The 24325-nt window shown below is 41.2% G+C and overlaps 1 protein-coding gene across 4 annotated transcripts in view; it reads left to right on the top strand.

Moving 5' to 3' along the window:
• Positions 1-4735: 4735 nt before the first annotated feature.
• The window catches only part of pdlim5b (PDZ and LIM domain 5b), a 41790-nt gene continuing 22200 nt past the window's right edge, over positions 4736-24325 (top strand). For 2 of the 4 annotated variants that reach the window (XM_034208549.1, XM_034208547.1), the window contains exons 1-2: positions 4736-4952; positions 12602-12707. In XM_034208549.1, coding sequence (XP_034064440.1) covers positions 12609-12707 — 99 coding nt within the window. In that variant the 5' untranslated portion in view covers positions 4736-4952; positions 12602-12608. Of the gene's footprint in view, positions 4953-12601; positions 12708-16876; positions 16998-24325 lie in introns of those variants that run through there. The other 2 variants (XM_034208548.1, XM_034208550.1) reach the window with 2 other exon arrangements.

Genomic DNA, 24325 nt, shown 5'->3' with positions numbered 1-24325 from the left:
CACATGTTTCTGCCCAATCTCTTACTGTATAAAGCTTGAAACGCAGAATCTCTTATAAAGGCTATTATACAAATTTGAATAATCCGGATCATGGACCATAAAAACCCATGAGATAAATGTTATTTTAAAAGTTGTTTTTATTATTAATAATTCAATTTTAGCACATCAGATAAATGTCTTTACAACTTTCTGTAGCTTTCAAATATTTCTTGATTAGCCATTGTGAATTTGCAAGTGTTATGATCACAATTCACACATAATACACTTTGATATAAGGTATGCATATAAAGATCTCATGTATCTCATATACTGTAAAGGTCTATGCATACTCTTTTATACATGCATTATAGCACAATTATGATTTACATGGCCTTCCAAAAGTATTACTACAAATTCTGTGTCATGTGTGAGAGTCTGCAGAATTAATATAGTATCTTGGTCTACTTTTTTTAAAGCCAAGAAGCAGGTGGATGAGGATATATTTTCCCCACTAATGATTTTTTTTTAACCCAACAAATCAAATGTTTGTCCAATTTCAGTCGCTTTTTAGCATGCCTTGAGAAGCATTAAGAGTAGATTACACACACTACATGTGCTTTCATCATCTGAAGCATCGGGGTGACAGATGTGCATTAATCATATGGATCTTTTCAATGTGTTACTCTATTAGCAAGGGGTTTATGCATCCAGTTTCATTTAAGTGCAAGGCAATACACGGATGATGCCAATTGTCTAGTTTATCACTTGAAGTGTGTTCTCCCTTTTAAATTCAAACACCCGGAAAGCTCCTGGTTGAGAAGTCTTTGAACTTTAATTCCAAGATGTCCTGACAGTGTGCTCCTCCAGTTATGTAAAGATGATCTTGAGGTATGTACTGAAGGCCTGCTGCACTTCAGTGCTTCAGTCACATTGCACAGGGGGATTTCTGCTGGGTTTAGCCATTAGTTTATAACCATATATTGACATGGCACACATGTAGCTGAAAGAATGCCCAGCTGACCTGCGCAGCAGAATGAAAACATCCAAGAGCATCTGGCTTCGCTGGCTTAGTACAGTAAAGGTGATCAATAATAGAAAAGCACATGCCTTTTAGCATGTTACACAAATCAATGTATATCTATTTAACAAAAATATCACAGTTAACTAAAATGATGCAAGTCACATGGTATATTTTTGTTTAAGGTCAGATGAGACAGAGTAATACATCATACAAGTAATCATTTATTAATTTGAGTAATATATTAGTAGAAACATACTTTAAAGCACAGTGGAAACACTTAGAATACCCTAAATAGTGTGAATCAGTACTTTGATTTCTTTTTAACAAATTCCGCTCAAAGCCGACACCCTAGTCCACACATTCCTCTCCTGTTTAAATCCGTGGTTTATGCTATAATCACACTTTACAAACTGAGGGATTACAGGCTTTCCTCCACCAAATAAGTACGCAGCGTTTTACCTTTGAGTACATGAAAAATGTCTGTCTTAATAAATAAACTGACCACAACCCCTGCTGCCGCCAAACCTCTACTGTCCTCCTAACCTGCTCAGCTTCTTTTCAATAGCAGTCAGACAAGAAAGGAAACTGTTAAAACATAGGAATAGGCTTCAACTATTTCACCATTTATTGATTAATCTGCAAATTACAACATTGATTGATATATTTGAGGGAAATAATTGCATAGTAATGTTATGTTGTTTGACTAAAATATTTCCCCACTAATGTGCATTGTCAGGGCAACAAAAAATGTGCTCAATAATTTCAATAATTTTGATCTGACTGCTGATTGCTATTTTTCTATCCACCTCAAATAATTGGCCTGTTGGTGGTGTTAGAGGAAAGATATGTCCATAGAAAATCGTATGGAAATCTGAATCTTAAAAATCCTACTTTTTAAAACTTTGTCCATCATATTTGTATAATTTGAGTCATACATTGTTGCTCATTCTAGGTGTAGCGACTCATAAAGTGACAGTAGCTCAGCAATGTTTTGTGATTAGTTCAGAAAGAATATTAAAGCTAAACAATATATAAATAACAATAATCATTGTTTCTTTTAGTTTTAATTAAAATCTTTGATGGTCATGAGACACACTATTCAACATTTTTTTTTGTAATCTCCATTTCCTTTAATTGGCTTTATGAAAAGCTCAGCCTCAGGCTAGGTGCGATGTCGTATGAACTTTCAGAGGAGGGAAGGATAGACGATACGATCTCAGCCCTAGGCAATGAATTACTGAGCGGCTTTAAATCCACAGTATTTAAACTGCATGCACTTCCTCTGATGACCACCAGAGGGCAGACCAACACTGGCAGTACAATCAGAGTGACTGAAACCTGCTTACATGCCTTATCACTGTAACTGCAAAATGGGCCATAAATAAGCAAATAATCATTTGAATTCTACATTTCAATTAACATTTCCTCCATTTGGATTTTTATATTTTATATATTTATTGATCATTTCATATTTCACATACTCTAAACATCTGGTGGGTAATAGTAGGATGGCATGTGACTTGTCTGTCCTTTATATAGGAGGTATTTAGTGGAGAGAATGACATCATTGTCCACTGATGAAACAAGGCAAGCTGACAACTTTAAATACTTCTTTCATAACATGATACAAAAATATCGCTTACATTCCTGTAACCGCTGACAGTCTGCTTCCTTACAATAATGACACAACTCTCTTTGACTCAAAATAAAAACAATGCACTTTTTGTTCAACTTAGAGATACAACAAGGGCAAATATTGCATGGTAAAATATTATATTTTAAAAGAAACACATTTGATTTACAGAGCTACATATTATTGTGATTCGTGAGGTGTTAAATAATTGACAGACTTAACAATAATTTAAATGACTTTGATTACAAGCTGATTCGCATGAGCAATTATAAAATATGGACAAAACTAGAGGTGGGAAATAATTGTGTACATTTACTCTGTACTGTAAGTACTACACTTAAGTACAATTTTGAGATACTTGTACTTTATTTGAGTATTTCCATGTTATGCTATTTTGTACTACAATTCAGAGGTAAATTGTACTTTTACACTACTACATTTATGTTTTACCTTTAGTTACTGAAGTGTTGAAATATAATGAACTCTTAAATCAACACATCCTCACTCCCAGGTCGGCCTATGTTGACGTTATGTCAAGTCCGCTGTCGGCTTTTTCCAACGCAAGGGGGGGGGGCCTTAGCGTCCATTTTCAACGCAAGGGGAGGGGGGGCCTTAGCGTCCATTTTCAGCTTTCCGGGATGTCCATATGCTTCTATGGACGCTCATGGAAGCACGGCGTTCGTTGTGTCGACTGCCCTTAAAGGCAATGTGAGCGTCCATTCTCATTGGATAACGGAGAATTGTACACCCGGAAGTAAGTATTCCCCTTACTGTCGATTGATTTTACAGTGATATCTGCACTACTCATCGACTAAAAAACACCAGATTATCCTTGTTAATTACACAACATTGATTGGTTTAAATTGTGTGCAATGCTTTTGTATTTTTCCCCTTCGATTCGGAGAAACAAATGTTTTTTCGGAGTAAAGGATGGCAGAAGACACAACACTACCCAGAATCCCCAGCTATCGTTTGGATAGCTAGTTTTCCACCGAGAATAAAACGAAGTTCGGCCATGTTTTTTTTTTCTGCAGGGAGAAATTTGAAGATCACGTGACGTCAAACAGAGCACATGGTGTAGTCCAAACGATAGCTGGGGATTCTGGGTAGTGTAGTGTCTTCTGCCATCCTTTACTCCGAAAAAATAGATGTTTCTCCGAATCGAAGGGGAAAAATACAAAAGCATTGCACACAATTTAAACCAATCAATGTTGTGTAATTACAAGGATAATCTGGTGTTTTTTAGTCGATGAGTAGTGCAGATATCACTGTAAAATCAATCGACAGTAAGGGGAATACTTACTTCCGGGTGTACAATTCTCCGTTATCCAATGAGAATGGACGCTCACATTGCCTTTAAGGGCAGCCGACACAAACGAATGCCGTGCTTCCATGAGCGTCCATAGAAGCATATGGACATCCCGGAAAGCTGAAAATGGACGCTAAGGGCCCCCCCTTGCGTTGAAAATGGACGCTAAGGCCCCCCCCCCCCTTGCGTTGGAAAAAGCCGACAGGGGACTTGACATAACGTTAACATAGGCCGACCTGGGCGTGAGGATGTGTTGCTTAAATAAGACTTAAGTAAGTTACACCTGCAGTAGACTCACAAGCTACCCTGCAGTATACAAAGTCATTCAAACTAGTTGCACTTGCACATTTACCAGCTTTGATAACACATTAATGCATCAATAATGATAACCAACCCAAATATGTTATTCTGCAATAGACCAATTTGCATAATGAGTACTTATTTACTTAGTATATTTTGCTGCTAATACTTTTGTACTTTTATTTGAGTAACTTTTTGAATGCAGGACTTTTACCTGTAACATAGTAGGCTATTACTACACTCTGGTGGGCTACTTCTAATTTTACTCGAGTTCAAAATCTGAGTACTTCTCCCAAGTTAATGTATTCAAACAACTCATTTGTTTGACATGTTCACAAAGAGATCGAGATCTTTCGTAGTGATTTCGTCAGTTTTGCATTTTGTGGCCAGGTATGCCTCAGGAGGGCTTGCAGGCTAAGCTTCACCTGAGCCGTCAACAAAGGGACACTTTGGGAGTTCACTCTTCAGCCTCACCTTTTCTGTCCCACGGTCTGACATGCCCATGCCTGCCGCTGTGCGTTCACAGAGAAAGCTCACACACTCACTCACACACACCCACACACACGCTGCTGTGAGCCCTCCTACCGGCAGCCAGATGGGGCTGGCTTATATGCGGAAGCTTCAGTTCCGCTCAGTCCAGTTGACTCCGAGAACAGACGGACTAAAGTCACGCTTCTCCCTCCGCACCAGACCCGGCTTCACAAGGCAAGGTGAGTCCGGTACATCTGACAACTTCTCACAGATAGCGGCCCAGGGGAAGCCACTGCTTATGTTACCGTTATATTTAACTGCTTTATGTGCTACAAAGTTGCAATTAAATGAACATATGGCATACGAAATATTTAGGCATTAGTTAAAAAAACACGATTTGTTACGCTGCTCCTAACACAGTAACAGGTTTGTTTTTACTTACAAACAAGTTGGTTTAAAGTTTATAAGAAAAGTGCACTATTAATGTCAGACATGTGTTTTATGTCACACCCACTGACTGAGGCAACCAAATACACATTAAATGTCAGCTTCCGTGAAAAAACAAACAAGGAGTGCTGGACTTTAATGACGCTAATGTGTGTTCCCTAAAGTAAACACACGACTGATGGTGACCTAGGGAGTTATCATTTTCTCTAAAGTCTACAACTAAAGCTAAATATTGTGTTAGAGTATTACCCCTAGAAGTTATAGTATATTTATTGGTCTAGACCGACACACTGAGGTAGCCTACTTAAAGCCTGCCCTATGGCATTTAAAGAGTATATCTTTTATGCATTCTGAATGTAAGAAAGTGTTAAACGGAACAAGAGTTGCTTTCAGACCAAACATGTATAATCAGCTGGTGTACAGAAAGTGTCCAATAAATTCAGGTTGGTGCAAGTTGTCCCAATGATACAAGGATTATGACAAATGGGCCTTTATATGACTTTCAATCAGTTGTTTTTTAAGTTTTAATTTGTCGTAGTCTTACATTAGAAAATACTTTCAGAGTAGGCCTGTGTGCTACATTGACTAATTATCAGATATTTCTTGTCTTGTATTGACAAGTTAAAGTGGATGTCATAGACAGCCCACTAGTGAAGGACAGTACATTGTGAAAACACTCAGTGAGTCAATGTCCTGTCCTGCAATGATGTCACCTGGCAACACATTGTCTCCTGAAACATTGTGAAATGAGCATGACGTCTAAAGAGGCCACTCTACACTCTATCTACACCATAACCAAGATAACTGTTTTCTTAATAATTACTTTAATGAAACATCTGTATTTGGCACATGCAGTAGAAAGGGCATGGAGTTCAGGCTTTTAAATGGCAGTAAAACACAACCCTGTCGACCCCTGTTTGATTCCCAATTACTGTAATAGAGCTTTTCTCCTGTGAGGCAATATTTGTCTAATCCAACCATGACTAGAAAGCCACACTGAATTGCAATTTTAGACTATTTTGGTAATCTACCTATAAATGAGATCACGCAAGTTAAACTAACATCTACACAAATGTATACATGTAGGATAACACAGTAGGCAGGCCTCATGCTGCGCTGAAAGGATTGTGTTGTTATCTTGTTTTTGGTGTGAATGTGCTGAAATATTGGGCATAAAAAAGTGCCATTATGACAGGAACTTATAAGATAAGGCCTTAGTGGAAAATACCCAGATGTATACAGGCTTAGAGAAGTGTTGATGTGATTGCTGCTGATAAACTGCTTTTCCCTCGGTGAGGGTTGGGAACACTGAAAGGTGTGTCTGATCATGTCTATGCCTGATATCATTATGGATTGCAAAACAAGCAGGGACAGGAGATGACATAATGTTTTTTTCTTCCTTATTAGGGAATGAAATGCAACTGAAATGTGGGTATGATTTGTGTGTGATCCACATTTTTCTATCAGCATTTTATGTAGCTTTTTTTCTGAAATGCCCCAGTTGGCTGGCTATGAAATGTAATACCGAAATAATCTCTTGGGAACAACTGACATAGTTAACAGAGCTATGCAATGCTTTGTATTCCTTAAGGGCTGTTTTGAACAATGACCTCAAGACATTGAGTCCTGAAGACATTTGAATAAAACGTATAGTATCTATGTCTATAATAACTTTTGTACTATCACCCCTTAAGCATTAGCATTAGCAGTTAAGGAGTTAAGGCTGCTCGAAAATCATAATCTCGATTATTTGGGTAAATAATTGATATCACGATTATCCATTTACTTAAAAAAATGTGAACAGTATGTTTTTAACAGTTGATTACCGTGAACTTTAATTATAATTCAACTGAAAAACCTTTTTTTTTAATACGGTGTATACTTTAATGAAATTTTAAGCAAGGCCTGCAACAGTGTGAAAGGTGTCACTAAGTTCCTTATATTGAGGTTAGGACTCCACCTACATTTGCTTTCACATCTGAAATGTGTACTCTATCTCTGTTTTAACAGTTGTTCAAAGATGTGTCTCAAATAATGCAATATGATGAGTATAAACAGAGTAAGTGTAATTGATTGGTGATAATGGATGTGGGTTAGGTCTTGTCAATTCCCCAAAAATAAACGTCTTGGCTCACATCGACCCTCGATCACCTTGAAGAGGGAGACAGCAGTCTATAAGTAGTTTATTTCTTATTATAGACCTGCATATTCTCCATGTGGCCATGGTGTACTCTAGTTTGATTCTGAGAGTGTGTTGTATAAATAGTAGAGCTATGTGCTCTTTGTTTTCCAGGTGTTCAGCTCCTCACGATTACTTTCACACATGATTTTATTTTCTAACCGCCCTCATGCCTTCTGTGTGGCTTAGTTGCTGGCTTCTTTGAAGAGCCCGTTCTCCTCCCGGCGAGATGATGAGTCAGTTTGTTGGCTGATCTGACGTGTGTCTCGTACAAGGACCAGGTGATGGTCTGCAGCAGGTGGTGCTGGGTCCCTGAGGGAATTTGTGTGACAGCAGCATGACTTACAACCTGAGAATGGCATGCCTCTGGGATGACAAGGCATTATTATTCATGAAATACTGATCAGGAAAATCTGTTTTCTCTGCAGTGCAAACTACAAAGTGCACAAAAGCAATAGTTGAATCTTGAATTGCTTTGTTTAAGGATGGACTATGTGAGGAAAACGTGATATCCTTTTTACTGAAGCTAGAAATAAAAGAGCAGTAGATATTCAAATTGTACAGCACCAAATGATAGCTATACTTTAATTCCTCTATTCACCCCTCTATTCATTCATTAGTTTAGCAGAAATGCTAGATGTTTAGTTCTTTACAACGTAAATATTTGGTTCTCAGTTTCTTTCTAAAATGTAATTGGATTGCCACTAACATTACATCAGTGTTAGACTTGGCTTTGATCCTACATTTCACTTTTTGATGTGATTGCAGTTTACTGTTTTGTGACATAGGACTTGTGGGTCAGCCTTTGATGTTATGTTTTTATGTTCACATTCACCCTTCCTGTTGTGCAGGGCAGAGGTGATATATTTCCACATGATCTGTTTCTTTCTGAACGTGGTTCACAGGCACACAGACAGATCCACTAGAGGCTGTTGGCTGAATACTCCAGTAAATTAATGTGCATTCTGCAAATATGGTACACCAATTTCCCCAATAATTAACCTAATACATTTAATAATGCACTAAATCTAAGCATGTGACTGTACTTAACCTCAATTTAGCTTCTAATAAATAGCTTTCAGCTTCAAATTTTCAGTGGAAAAGGAATGCATGACAGGCAGGGCTTCAACCAGTGAAACTTAATAGTGCATGAAATATTTTACTGCACCAAATAGTCTTTGCGTTGTCTCACTTTTGGAACTGTCCATCTGATTTGAATGCACACATGTATAATCAGGATATGGTATTGGTATCCATCCATGAGGTAATGTAGATGATGGTGCATTTGGCCGTTGAGACGTTGGCAAACCTTCTCTCCCATGAAATGTAGAGTTGGCAGCTGAGATGTATCAAGTCTATGACCATCTAGGGTGTGTCGAGCATTTATGCTGCATTCACAGAAAATCAGCAGGCTGAGCCAAAAATGCAATACCTACATTCATTTTCAAGTGGGTAGTATGTTGATGTGTGGATTGCATGGGTTACCCACTGTGAAAAGTTAAAAACAGAGTCGTCTTTTGGAGAAATCACCCTGATGTCATGCTGCGGTAGCATGGCCAATCACGTAACCAGCTGTCCAGATCTGTACAACCCTGCCATGAGGGAGTACAAACGCAGTAATCATTGTGAAATGAATTGGCATTCATTGTCACACAAATGTACCATTTAATTGACACTCCCACACACCGTTGCACAACCCTTAGCTAATTGCAGCAACGCCTGATTTGGTGTGAATGCAGACAGACAGTTGCCTGAGGAAAGGTTAATGCTCACTCTGTTATATATTAGGGATAAACAGATATTTTTGCCGGATGTGCTTACGACATATTTTATATAACGTCTTTTTTTCTAAAGACCATTTCTCAACACCAGGAATCAATTTTAAGGATGATACAGGTACAGGACTGTTCACTAGGCTTTGCCTTATTGAAAAGATGAATACCAAAGGGAGCCAAGTCTTTTGGAAAAAGGAGATACAATGCCTTTGCCTACCAATGCATCATTTAAAAAATGCTGAAGTTGCCACTGGTTTGATTGTTTTACCCCTTATGTATTGTAAGGACAATATAATCTATATACAATAGACTGACAGTACATCCATAATGCCAGTTCATTTTTTAATATAGTTTGTTTTCTCAGTCTGGCTACCTTTTGTCAGAAAATCATTTTCTCAAGCAGTGGCTTCAATGAGAGGACACTCACCTCATTCACACCAACGCAACTCCGGTTCAAGCTCCGTGCTAGAGCTTTCCAGGTTCAGAACCGGTTCTTCGGTTTAGCTCTGGCTCTTTTCACACCGCTCAGAGTCCGACTGGTGCTGCGTCATTGCGTCATCGTTTGCGTCATGACGTAACCGTTTGCGTGCCTGCTTCATAAAGCCAAACCGCGCGGAAACCCCTCACAGCTGACACCGACAACAACAACAATGGCCGATTGTGCTCCAGCTTCCTCTGTACCTCTTCGGAAGACCAGATTCCCAGTATGTAGCTGGTCTCTTCTTTGGACCACTGCTGCTTGTTAAGTTTCTCCATCGTTGTGTACAAGCTGGATAAAACGCGGGCTTTTTGTTGTTGTTCAGGAGTTGATCTTTCTCTGCCCCTGCCCCCGCCTCGACGTAAGCGTGACGTATGTGGTGCTTTTGCTCTGGCCGGACAATTTTTTGGTGCTTGAAACGAACCGGATTCCGGAGCTAGGAGGCTGCTCCGCTGCGGTGTGAAGAGGAAAACCCGGTGCTTTTCAAGCTCCAGCTCCGAACCGGCCCCGAAACACCGTTGGTGTGAATGAGGTAACTCGATCATGGGTCCAAAGTGCAGCTCCAGAGTCACTGATCTGAGATTATTCTAGATAAACAAAGGGTAGTCAATGCTAACACTATAAATATCCCTGAGTTGTCCTTGTTTCTTTTTTCAGACTACCTTTGTGTTGCTTATTACAAGTCACACTCATTTGCTTGAGGATGTGCATTTTCATTAGCAATATCAATGCGGCAACCCTTGTAGTCGAGCCCTGTGCTGTATATGATCTATGACAGACTCAGTAATATCCCTATCGTAAATGGCATTGCCTATGACAAAGCTTTAGAAAAGGACTATTAATAGACAGTTGTTCTTGAATCTAAATAGTTTCACTGTAATCAAATGTAAGCTAGTAGCCCCAACATGTCTGGTGATATGTTATTGGATGACAAAAAGGAAATAATTATAACACACAGTGATGAAAAACATACCTGGCATATCTTTGAATCTACACTCGTCATAGGAATGCTTTTCTTCAGGTCAAATAGAATATCCATTTACAGTGCACTGACTTGAACACACTAAGTTGGCTGCACAACAACTATGAACTACGTGACACACAGTTTGTTTACATTGTGGTGACCACCTATTTAACCACTGGGACATAATTCAAACTTGGAACTACAGTTGCGGTTATTGTTCCCACACGGACATGTTATGGGTTACCTATAAATAGTGTGTGCCCTCTTGGCTCTCTCTCGTGTCGACCCGGGCTGCGACCCGACAACATGTCCTTTACAGCTTGTGAATAAATTACTATTCTTGCACCTTCCTTGCACCGCCTCTGACTCCATATCTCTCGGCACTACACTGGTGACCCTGATACGTCTTGAGAAGTTTCCGGGACGGAGCCGAACCCGGCAAAAGGAACTCGAGTTCCTTTCTCGAAATGCCGGGGTTTGATTGGAGACGTCTGTGGCTGCCGCCGGCACGCGGACTGAGACTCGGTGCGCGCTCCGCAGAAGGCTGGAGACGTTGCTCGCCGTTCCCGCATCGGCTTTCTATCCAACGGGGGGATGGTGCACAACCTGCTGGGTCGACCAGCAACCACATTGCTACCCCGTGGGTTTGTTCTTAGGGGCATGCGGCTGCACGTCCCGGCTGCTAACCACGTGGGGCTAACGACGGCTAGTGCTAACGGCTATCGGCCCTTTTGAGTTTTTTTCTGGTGCCGGAGAGGAGGTTCGACCAGCCGGTTGACCTCATGTGGACACTCTCACCTTTTTCACCACCTCGACGGCGGTTCCAGACGCCACTCACGTTTTCATCGACGCCTGGGTGGTGCACTCCTGGACCCCGTCTCGCCTCGACGGTTTTGGACGTCGCCCATGCTGGCATCGGCCCGTGGGTGGCGCACTCCGGAGCCTGTCTGGCCTCTCCTGCCTTCCGGGGATATCCAGACGCCACTCACGTTCATCGGCGCCTGGGTGGCGCACTCCTGGACCCCCTCTCTCCTCGACAGTTCCGGACGTCGCCCATGCTCCATCGGCCCATGGGTGGCGCGCTCCGGGACCCTGTTTGGCCTCTCCTGCTTCCCGGGGATGCCTCAGCGCCTGCTGAGGACTTCATGCCCGCCGCCGCGGCACGTCTGCCTGCGGCCGGGTTGCTCTCCTGCTTCCCGGGGATACCTCGACACCTGCCGAGGACTTCGTGCCCGCTGCCGTTGCACGTCTGCCTGCGGCCGGATTGCGCTCCTTCCTCCCGGGTGGACTGCTCCTCTCTTCCGGGGATACCTCGACACCTGCCGAGGACTTCGTGCCCGCTGCCGTTGCACGTCTGCCTGCGGCCGGATTGCGCTCCTTCCTCCCGGGTGGACTGCTCCTCTCTTCCGGGGATACCTCGACGCCTGCCGAGGACTTCGTGCCCGCCGCCGTTGTGCGTCTGCCTGCGGCCGGGTTGCGCTCTTTCCTGCTGGGTTCTCCGCGACACCTACTGCGGCCCGCCCCCGGTGGGGGTGCCCTCGTTAGGGCCCCTGCCCTCTCCTGCGGCCCCCTTTCGTGGCCCGTTCCATGGCCCGGTCCTCACCTGCGGCCCCACCCTCCTCGGCCCTTGTGGTGCTTCCTCCACGGACGTGGGGATATATATTTTTTGCCATGTTTGAATTCTGGGGGGGCTTGTGTGGTGACCACCTATTAAACCACTGGGACATAATTCAAACTTGGAACTACAGTTGCAGTTATTGTTCCCACACGGACATGTTATGGGTTACCTATAAATAGTGTGTACCCTCTTGGCTCTCTCTTGTCGACCCGGGCTGCGACCCGACAACATGTCCTTTACAGCTTGTGAATAAATTACTATTCTTGCACCTTCCTTGCACCGCCTCTGACTCCATATCTCTCGGCACTACAACATACTCATTTCCCGTTTTTCTCTTCAGTGTGGATTTTGTCTCTTGCTGTTTTATATCCCTCTAAATATTGGTTCATGCACTATCAAATGTAAAAATATCTCTTCTTCTGTCTAGGTGAATCATGAGCAGCAGCTACAGCGTCTCCCTGGCTGGCCCCGCCCCCTGGGGCTTCAGACTGCAAGGAGGGAAGGACTTCTGTCTCCCCCTCACCATCTCACGGGTGAGTGGAACATGCACACAAAACACTCCATGACCCTTCACTCCATGACTGCCACCTCTGAGGCATGCAGTACAGGCTCGTGATGCCATTTGACTCGTCGGTGATGAAAGTGCGTGTGCCATTCATCTCCTGTGTGACAGTCATTGCTGGATTTAGACACCTTCTCTAAAAGGTCATGGCCTCTGTCACTCAATCCCTCACAGTCATGACCTACCTCAGACTATTGTCATAATAATATTACATAACTGAACCGTAACCACAATATCCGTCAATTAAGAAAACTCCCTAGCATTTCCCAGACGGTCATTGAGTGTATATCATAGACTGTATATATAAGGGGTATATTTTGGAGATTAAGCTGATAGCTGCTAGCGGCTGCTGTCATTGTGGTCATCAGATGAGGGATGATGCAAAGTGTTCTGAAAATGAGCTGATAAGATTTTGGCCAATTTTGTTGGCTTGTGTGACCATTAGCCAATCACCAACCAAGGTAACCCCCCCCCCCCACACCTTATCACCTGAATCTCCTCCTAGGGCCCTTCTCACTTCGGTTAAATGGATTCCTTGCGTCCCTCACTTGCGTAATTTCCCTGCGACTAGTCCCTCCCACCAGGGAAGCATGGAGAGACGCAAGGAAACCACGAGAAGCAGGGAAATGAGTTTTAAGAGCAATGGGACGTCCTTTCCTCCGGGTCGTCACGTCGCTTCAAGTCCGTTTGTGATGACGCTGCACAGCTGATCGTCTGACAGCAGCTCTTACCCCGTTATTTTCACCAACACCCCGCCTCTGTTAGTACACATTTACTGACACAAACATTTGTATCATCTGTTGTAGACCCAAATAAATAAAATAAAATAAGAACTCATTCTCAAAAAAGATAAATGCCATTCTTAAAATGTATAAACGAACATTAGTTTGATTAATATTGATTAGAGTGCACAATAGAAATAAAATAATTGAGAGAAGAAAAAGAGATATGTTATCTATCAAAACCCAGTTAGATTAACATTCATTGGATTGCACACTTTGTTTGTTTGGGTGGATATGTAGCACATTAACATTTAATAGCACTTAATGACTGACTGAATGGAAATGACAATAAATGAAAATATAAAACAAAAAAAGGGATCATGAAAATGTTTCCAATAAATGAATAAAATGATTTTGACCACTTTGTTGTTCAGATATATCACATATTTGTAACTAAATGATACATGAATTGAAACAAAACACGGTATAAACTGAGGAGTGAGTCCCGTGAGGTTCATGTATTTTCTTCACTCCGCTGGGAAACTGCTCTCATGTCAAGAAGCATCAAATCAGTGCGTGCACTGCATCGTCCAATCAGTGAGCGATACACAGTAAGGGGGCGGGGCGAGTGTCTGAGGATTTCATCGAAGGATGGTCTGGTGGTTGATTATAGCTCCTCTATTATCGCTCCTCGGTCTTCCGGCAAAAATAAGGCCCTTGGGACGCTACTCAAGATGGCGCAGACAAATCAACTTCCGGTGAGACCGAGACCGAGGAGCGAGGAAATGAAAAATAAGAGAAGTGAGAAGGGCCCCTAGAGCACCATGGTGTTCTTTTTAACCAAATCTCTCTCAGAGGGGCGTTGGGAGTGGCTCCTTATTTTCATCTAAAGTAACAGACAGAGAATCAGCACTTTTGAAACAGGGCTGAAACAGAGGGGATCATGGGATGCTACAATGCACGATCTGTTTTGTATTTCGAGCCAAACACTTCAGAGACATGTTTTGTATATATCTGAGACCTATAATATATTGATGAACAACAGTATAATAGGGGACCTTTAAACAGGAGTTGGGCCCCCAAAAACTCAACCTGGGATTTGGCTCCGGCTGACCTGTTGGGCACTCAGCTGGGAGGAGGGCTGATTGTAAAACAGTACTATTTATGAGACATGCTCACACTGTTTATGTTCATTGTGAAGGGCCTTCTATGCAAGATTGTTTTCCAAATTACACTACACTGTCAGTCTGATAAGTAGCAGTCTTTTCAACCCGAGAGTATCAGAAGTGTCTAAGTTAAACTAACATTGCTTCTTGTCAAACATGATTAAAATGATGTAGATTGTGCTCCACCTCCACTGTGCTTTGACAACAAATGTGGCTGCTGCAGTGTTATTCAGTTCATGCTACTTCCTGTTATGTAATGTAATCTCCATGTCATGGCCAAGGTCAGCGACTCTGTTTATTTGTTGTTGGCAGGATCAGTTATGGAAGTTTGAACAAGAGGGGAAGTGACATACCTTTTGAGTACGAAAAGGCCAGCATATCTCCTTTGACTATTTTTACGTCTTGTCACTATGATAGCAATGGAATGAAGGACATTGTGTTTTCATAGTGGTATGTAGCTGCCAGGAGACATCATGTCATCAGATCTCAAAAACAATACAAGAATAAAGCTTCATACATGTCATTGTATTAGATGTTGGAGCAATCTTGATATATGAACATAGAAAACCTAAACACTTTTTCAGAGGGCCAAGATCAGCGTAAATGTGGCCATTTTGACTCTTTTCCCTTTCATTTCCAATCAGCCATTTAAAAGAAAAACAGGTTAAACATCATGTGGATTGATGGCAATGGTTTAATTAGTTAATATGTTGCATTATTCCCTTTATAATTCATAAATCTCACAGGAACAAAGGAGCTTCTGAACCCTTACTGTGATATTTGAAGTGATGTGCCATGTCATGTTTTTACCACAGAGAGATAGTTAAACAGTAAGAAGACACTGTGAGTTGGTGAAGGTCTCAAACGTGCCTTACAGATGTAACATTTATAAAAGTTTACCACTTAATGGACATCACAAGTGTTGAATACAACTCCTGTGTCCAACAGCAGTTTAGTGTTGAGTCCTCAGTGATGTAATCTGCATGCCACAGTTCTGCGCTGAACCAGACAACATGACTCCCAAAGCTTCTCATTCCATCACATTGTTGGTTAGTTTCATTCTGTGACATATTTTCATCCCAGCGCATGACCAGGGAATGGCTCACATTTCTGGATATTGTCCAGGCGCCAAGGCTCGCCTTTGTCTATTTATCTTCCATATCCTAATGTCACACAAGTCACAGCCAAGAGACTGAATGTGCAACATGTGGCCTATATGTTGCAGTAATGCTGAAAAGGTTTATTTATCTATTATTATACATATTTTTCCTTAAATCTGTCATTTCTCCATTTAAGTAATTTGTAATGATTACTGTTATGTAATATTAGTTTAGGGAGTAACAGAATTTACTAAGGGAGGAGTACGTGAGATAATGTACATACATGGAAACATCTGCCAACAGTTTAACCATTACTTAAATTCCTTTATTAGCTGGATGATGAGAACATGGTGTAGTTCACAGCCTGTGTTTGGGTTCGTTAGAGACCCACAATGCCTAATTGTCTGACATTTCAGTGAAGATTGTGCCTTGACTTTAAAGCCTCTATTTATTTTTTGCTTATATGGATGTGATTGCCATGGAATAATGATGTAATGACTCTACATATGCTTACCACATGTAACTGATCCTAAGAGTATACACAGTACAGTGCCGGACATAAGCCTGGTTTCCTTTTTTAGAAATATTTGTCTTTGGTTTGGTAATGAGGCTACATCATAACATAAGGTGGAATACGAGTCATATGTATTGTGTGGTATTCAGTTGGGATATTTGTCAAAAGTGAGACCACCCAATAACGTTGAATTATGGATGAAGGTCAAGGTATGTACATAATGGGTGTGGGTGTCTGTGTTTTTGTTCCCTCAGACTCTTTCCGTTATCACCATCTGTGATTTATCCAGATCCTTTTTGGGCATTTATTGAAAGGTGTATATGGGAAAGAAATGTAGACTAATTTAGCATTCATTATGAAACAGGGGAATGTTTCTGTTTAAAGGATAGACCCTGGACCTGTGTTGAATACATTGGTTTTTAATCATTAGTATCTCTCAGCCACATAATGTCTGTTTGTTGTACATTAGGTCAGTGAAGGGTCCCCAAAGATAAATGTTTATTTTTTCCACCATTGACCCCTCACTTCCCCCCCTTGTTCTTTGTCCGCTTTTAATTGTTGTTTTAGTGGCACGTGATACTTTGAGTGAACATTATACAATCTACTTTTAGCTCTGTGTTCGCAGTAGGCCCTGCCCCTGAGCTTACAGATTAGTTTAAGCACCACCACCATGTGTTAATATGGTGAGACTACTCTCACTGTCATAGAAAAGCAGTGTGATGATGGAGTGTGTCTGGGCAACCAACAACAACATTAAGGGTAAGGTATTCTTTCTGTATACATTTTAAGAGAGAAGGATCACCTCACAGCCCCACATTGGGTAGCTTGCATCTTGAGTTATGTATTACATCTCATTGGACAAAAGCCTTTTATAAGCTAAGGTCTGTAGGTTTCAAATGATAAACAGGAACATCTGTTGTTCTTTTTGAAAGTATTAATTCACTTTGAAACAACCTTGAGTGTACTCTTTGATCTGAATGTAAAAATATCCTTCACTCACCAGTCACTTGCTACGTGCTGCATTTGAAAGGCTAACCAAAACCGCACACTCCGCACGGTGATTTAATAAGTGCAACCAAGTTTAATTTTCAGAGCCTAACGGTGAGCGACTTCCAGGGAGGTTCAGCTACTTAACATGTTTTAATTCAGTGTGATATAGTTATGATCATCTTGTCATACAACATTTTCTATCTGTGCTTCAAATGATGTTTAAATAATACAACATTTAAACAATCCACATGCAATCTAAATACATCATGTGGATGTGCTTTGACTGAACTGGCTGTACTTTCAGGTTATTCTACACTAGAAAGGGATCATTTTGAGTATCAGATATCAGGACAGTATGTGATAGAAAGTGTTTAAGTGAAAGTAATACAATACCTTCCATTAGAGGACATTTCTCTTCTATATTAAGTTAAAATAATACAGAGAAAAGGGTTATTATCTTGTGTACCTTTTTAGATAAAGAGTAATTTGTCCAACATTGAGCCATAACTTTCGGTTGAGCTCAGGTCCAAAAAAATCTAAATCAAACAATGGAAACCTCCTGGCGTTTCAGGAAACTATTTAGACAGATAACCTGTGGCCTGTGCTGCAAAGCTGTCAAACAGTTTTAATATCTGTCTCTTGTATTAAAAGCTCTTGAGAATTTGACATGGAAACTGACATTTTATAGAAATCCGTTAAATCCATCCCATATTTCATGAATATACATTTCACACGGCATATTTAATCATCTGTGATTCCACCCAGGGTCATAAAGATGTGTTCAGGTTACATATGGGTTTAGTATAAAGCAGTTATCTGCAGTGTGTTTGATCTCTTTGGTGTCTGTCTAGAGCTGTATTAAGGGCATCTGCTTTTAATCTCCCTGATGCTATATGGCAGAGCTATAAAGCTGTAACACGATTTTGATTTGGATCACTCAGACTGTTTTATTTTTGTTTTGATGAAAGATATTTTTAGGAAGAATCAACTTTTTGTTTAAGAAGATTGATGAATTAGCCTAATTCAAATACACAATGGGCCACTGATGTGTCCTAATGGCTTCAGCTTGGACTACAACCTACGATTAACTCTTGGTTTTAAGGACAGTTGGATTAAAGACAGTGATAGTCAGTCTTGCTTGATAACAGGCATGCTACTTTATAAGCATTGTGAAGTGATCTGATTAGGATGCAATATAAATGCCATTTAAATCAATTTAACAGTAACCTACTGTAGAGTGTGTGTTGTCTTGTGCAGTCATGCAACATATGTGTTAATATTCCAGTGGTTCTCCCATTTGTTATCAGCTGCCACAGCATGGCTGGTATTGTTTTCAGATTCTGAGCGTGCATATGTATCATCATAGCAAAATGTGTTCCTGGTAACACCTTCTGTAGCGGGAACTTTCACAGAAGTCGCTTTGAGTACTTTGCCAGGTGTTTACGTTTCTCTCTGTCTGTGGACAGATATTACCACTGCGATAGTGACGCAACCGTGGATGTAGTCATGAAACAGGTGCTAAGTTGAGAAGATGGGTGTGGTCCAAGCAAGGGAGCCATAATAGTGGACTGGGAAGTGTAGAAGGGAGCATTTTCCCTCACCCCCTTCCACTTTATGCCCCTGGCCCAATTTGGCCTCGTGGCTGGTGTGATCACATCACAATATCGTTTTTAGTTTAGTTTTTTGCTGAACCTTTGCTGTCATGTACTGTGTACTCTGCTTTAGGGCACTGGTACAGTCTATTTGTGTCAGTTTTTTATCATCAATAGATTAGTAAGCTACAACATGTTAAGACTTTACAATCCCTCTGCCCGTTGACAGAATCCAGAAAAGCTCAGGAGAGTGGAATGAATCATGGAGGTTGAACTCAGCACTTGCACTTGGCTCAAGGCCCCACCGCAGTTAAAAGCCTTTTCATATCATCTGCCTCAGCAGCGTTAGTCAGCCTGGTTTGTTTCTGACCTGAGAAAAAAGCATTTAGTATTCAGCGAGGGGTTGGTACTGCTTTGTGTTGTTTTGTTTGCGTTGTCATAGCGATTTCACAAAGAGCTCATACGAAGGTCTGCTTGGCATCTCGTGTTTTCCAGCCACCTGATTGATGTACTAAAATGTGGGGTCAAACCACGACAACCGCTGGTCTACCTCTGTTCAAGTGGTCTTAATTGAGATGTGTGGCTTGGAGGAAAATTAGTACTTGCCATTTGGTCCACTCCCAATGACTGGATTCCAATTAATTCTCATCTCTCTTCCTCTTTAATCTTCAAATAGTTTGTGTGAGGTTTTGCCAGTGTGCACACATCAAAGGGAAGACAATAAAACAATAGATAATGTACTTTATGGCTTTTGCTTGTGCTAGCCCAGCAGGCTGTAGTGGACTGTACTGTCTATTGTTCTCCTTACAGATTCCTCCCATTCTGCCAGGTAAAATGTGTATTTCTGATGAACTTGACTGGTTGAATGGGTGCATCCTTGTGTCTTTGTGATGTCATTGTGTGTGGCCCAAGTCTTTTCCATATACGGTCTTCTATATTAAGTATGCCCGTCACAGACATGACATGCATCTCAAAGGCCTTCAGTCTTCACCACAAGACACTTCCTGTAACATGACTTCTTAAAAGTGAAAAAACCACAGCCGTCTTCCTTACTCCATCATTTCACAGAAGGCAGGAAGTTATGCCAGCGTGGAACATGATTAGTATCCCACTCGTGCTTAGGTGTTATTTTAATAATGTTACCTTACCTAAAATGTGTTTTGTGTTCTCCTCCCATAAAGCGTTTTCTGTGAGATTTGAAAGTTTGACAAAACACTGTAAATCAGTGGTTTAAAAATACACCATTGATCTGTTGATGAGAAATTCCAGTTTAAGGAGTTTTGGCAGCAGCTTCCTCTGGAGAGGGACTGTGTGTCATAAATGTAGCTGTTTAACTATTTAACAATGCTGCTTTCTCTCCAAACAGAACCCCGGTATCTTATTCCCCCTATAATAACTTTCAAAGAATCCCTTGTTTTTCTTTATTAATTTACTGCCATAATAAAATAAATTGATAACTGAGTAAACAGTCCTTGGAATAAACCAGATTGATTACCTCTGCCAAGGAGGTTATGTCTTCAGTTAGTTTTGGTTTGTCGGTCTATTTTTTTCAAATCTACTTGCCAAGATGTCCTCAAACTTTGTATAAGGTTGAATCAAGGAAGAAACCACTACATTTGGGAGTAGATCCCAATCACAGGGCGGTTATATGCATGGAAATGGCTTTGGCGGAAGTCTGTGCCTTTCCAGTTGTATTTTCTTATTTGCTTTTATGACTGTATTTGATTATGGCTGTTAAACAGATGGATTGAAGACACATGGAAGCAATGTACCCTTCATTTTTTAGGCTTCTGATTTACCGCTGTACAAAATCCCTCTGAATTTCTCTAAATCTCTTAAGAATTGGGTGAAGATAAAGTTATTCTACAAAGACATTTAAACAAGCAATACATTAAGAGGCTTTTTAGCAAGTAACATCACAATCTCCAGTGTACTCAAAGATTTGCTATAATCCCTCAGATGGATCTGCCAAGTGTTGTGAATATGTGTATTCATACTTAATTTGTAGGAGCTGAGGGACTTACATGTGTAGTTTGGAAGAACAGTCATTACCAGTAACTGCACAGCAGTAAAATCAGCCGTGTGGAGAAGACCACAGCAGCCACACCATTGGCTGTAAACCTATTCATGAGGCGCAGTTGGAAAGACACTTCATTCATTCGAAAACATCCTTCTCCTCAGCCAATCTCACATACAATCCTTGAAATTAATGTTTATTTGATGTAGAAAGGTTACAAATATGTTTCTTCTCAAATTCTGATCACTTGCACAACTTACAGTATAATGTGTTGTGGTTGACAGTATTTGGCCGAATCCTGTTGCTAAAACATCCAGTTCTCCTGAGAGAGCTGGAGTAGCACAGCCACAGTTCCAGTTCATTACTTATCTGCTCTCCGTCACGAGTGCCTCAGACCTCTCTTGATTTATATTTATAGACTGTGGATGCCAGGGATTCCTGCTGCAACATCTATTTGTTTTGTATGCATGTGAGAAAGACAGTGTTTGACTGAAAGACGTTGGGATTCATAAAGTGCCCTCTGTTCACCGCAGACGAAAGCATAAAACCTTGTTAACCACATATGAAAACACATTTTTCTTCTGAGAATTTTACAACAGTCTACTCCTCTCTCCATGTCTTGAAAATATTGTTTGAGGAATTGCCATACATGGAGTTGTATAGTACTTTTCTCACATCCCTACAAGGAGAGAACTTAAAATCTCCCTTTTCCCTCTTTCTCTTCCTCTCTAAAGAACGCTCACAGGCCCACAGAGAGGGAGACATGACGTCTCATGGACACGTTCATTCAGCAGATTTTGTTCTGCTATGACCTCAGGGGATGTCTAGTAGAGAATAACATGGCCAGCAGATGCCAGTGATCTCTGAAGAGTGCTTACTCTCTTTATTAGCTTCTGCCTTGAAGAGCAATGACTTCTTTTATTTATAGCAAATGAGTCAAGACAGACTCATGTGGCAGGTGTGTGTGTGAGCCGGACTCTGAGTGAGTCAGTGGAACCTGTGAAGTGAGAACACTGCCCTTTGTGAGTAACACAACACATCAGCCTCAGCTATGCATTCTACACTTCCCGCTACTGATCTACTTGATAATGAAAAAAGGAAAGCGCTGCTCCAGAGAAAATGTGTTGCTCGCTGCCACTGTCACTTCCTCATTCTTTCTCCCCCCTCCCACCCACTCTCTCCCCCCTATGTTATAATGAGGGTAACACAATGGCACATTCTTTATGTCTCATTGGCTCCTTTTTTCAAATGCAAGGGGAAATCCTTTTGGAGTTACCTAACCTGAATGCATTCTTAAGCAGTGGGGAAAGGGAAGATCTTGTTTTTCGTTTATCAGCCTAATCAGGGCTGGCTGGCTCTTTATAAATAACCACTCCCAAGTGTGTGTGACCGAAAAATCGAAGGTCTTTTGCATGTATTTTAATGTAATTGGTTCATAGAAAAGTATCGCAGAAAGCACTTGGGGGGCATTAAACTCATTTCTGACATTTATGTTCCAATTTTATGTTCAACACTCAATAGAGTTGTTGGATAACATCCATTTCCAGCCATCATGCTTAACACCCTCTTCATTATTCTGTTCTGTCTCTCAGCACACGAGTCTCTCCTCAGCTCCATGTCCCTATTTCTAAGTGTTTTTTTCACACTGCTGAAAGATCACATACAGATATGCTCCTAACAAAGGCAGCATCATTTAATAAGTACACATAGTTCAGTCTTGTTCTTGCATGATTTCAGGTGTTGAGTGTGTGAGTGATTGATAGGATGCGCTCAGCCTTACGTAATCACTGTTCCATCACCACACCTGGCAGATAGTCATCCTATCATCATGGTTATATTGCTTTACTTCCTGTGTGTTGAATGCAAGTCTCAGCGAGGTGGAAAGAGAGAGTATAAAACCCGATAAACTTCAACCTTATTCTACTCCCTTGTGGATATACCGTTGTACAGTAGATAAACCAGGTCAATCGGGTAATATTTAAACAGATACCATCATGACACTTCCTCAGTTAATTATTCCTGTAAGGCGATTGTTTTTTTTATTGTATTGTGTGTTCTACTTTACAAGGAAAACCTGCTTGAGAGAAAACAACCTGTTTTCTCACCAGCAAAATTCAGTATTCGAGATTTCAAGATTTTAATGTCATATGCACATAAGCTACAGTGTAGAAATGACAATGAAAGTCTTATGACCAGGGGTGCACATAACTTGTTTGCCCTGGTTCTCAAAGGAGCACCTGGAGATGTTGCTTGGTGCTCATCCTTAAATTGAAATAAATAAACCGGTCTTTATTTGTCAGACACACGGCACAGAACACACATGCAGAGGTGAACACTGAACACACACACAGAGGTGAACACAGAACACACATGCAGAGGTGAACACAAGACAATATTAGCACGACCAGTAATCCTACAAGCTGTCATCACTACCCTCCTGACTGTTCTCCTCACTGTCTTCCTCTCCGTCAGACATGGTAGCTGATGATGTAGGCCTACTACTTTCTCTCTGGTTGAGTCTGCGATTAGCTGCTTGCATCCACAAGTCAACAGCTGGTTTTGGGTCGAAAGTCCAGTTTTAAAGGATATTTGTGGTTACTAACCTATAGTATACATTGGAATGATTTCAAACCTGTTTATCCCAATAATTATAAAGGAGTGCCTTGGAAATATGTGTTTACATAAATTGTGACCAAACCGTTTGAACTTAGACTAAAGTGAACTATCTAAACACTCAGAGTCCTTTACCTCACTGAGCTGTAGTTATCAGCCTCAGTCTGACTGGAGAGGACTCTCCCTCCACATCATTGTAGAAACATCTTCTTCTTCCGTTAGAGCAGCTAGCACCAGATGCTAATAACAACAGCGCTCTCCCTCGCTCACTCCCACGCTCACTCGCACTTTGGCTGTGAGCTGCGGGCGCCAGATAAGCCAATATCCCCCATTTTCATCACTTACAGCGCCCATCATACAGGGCAAATGAAAAGTGTAACCCGGTTGAAAAGTGTGTTACATTTACTTAATTATAATGTTGTTACATCAAGGCCGAAAATTAGGATGAGCACCAACGGTCAAAAATGTTTTTTCCCTCCCAGAACTACCAGCGCAGCGCCTCCACAGATCTGGCGCCCTAGGCGAAAATCAACGCCAGTGCGACGGGCCGGCCCTGAGTTCATATGCAACTCGCAAATATATTTCTCTCTCTCTTCTCTCTTCTCTCTTCTCTCTTCTCTCTTTTCTCTTCTCTCTTCTCTCTCCCTCTCTCTCAATGTTGGTACGCAAATGTGCCTTTTTTCAAATGACCCGGTGCTCTTTTTTTGGCCGAGGTGCGCATGCGCACCTGCGCACCAGTTATGTGCAGCCCTGCTTATGACCCAAGCTCCTCCAACGATGCAATATATTTAATAAAATACAGAAATACAAATAAAAAATAGTGCAAGAAGTCTATATACACGTAAATAGAATATGATACAAGAACAGAATGTAAA

This window comes from Gymnodraco acuticeps, unplaced genomic scaffold, assembly GCF_902827175.1.
Source record: "Gymnodraco acuticeps unplaced genomic scaffold, fGymAcu1.1, whole genome shotgun sequence".
NCBI classification, from domain to species: Eukaryota; Metazoa; Chordata; class Actinopteri; order Perciformes; family Bathydraconidae; genus Gymnodraco; species Gymnodraco acuticeps.
This window is presented reverse-complemented; position numbering and strand designations above follow the sequence as displayed.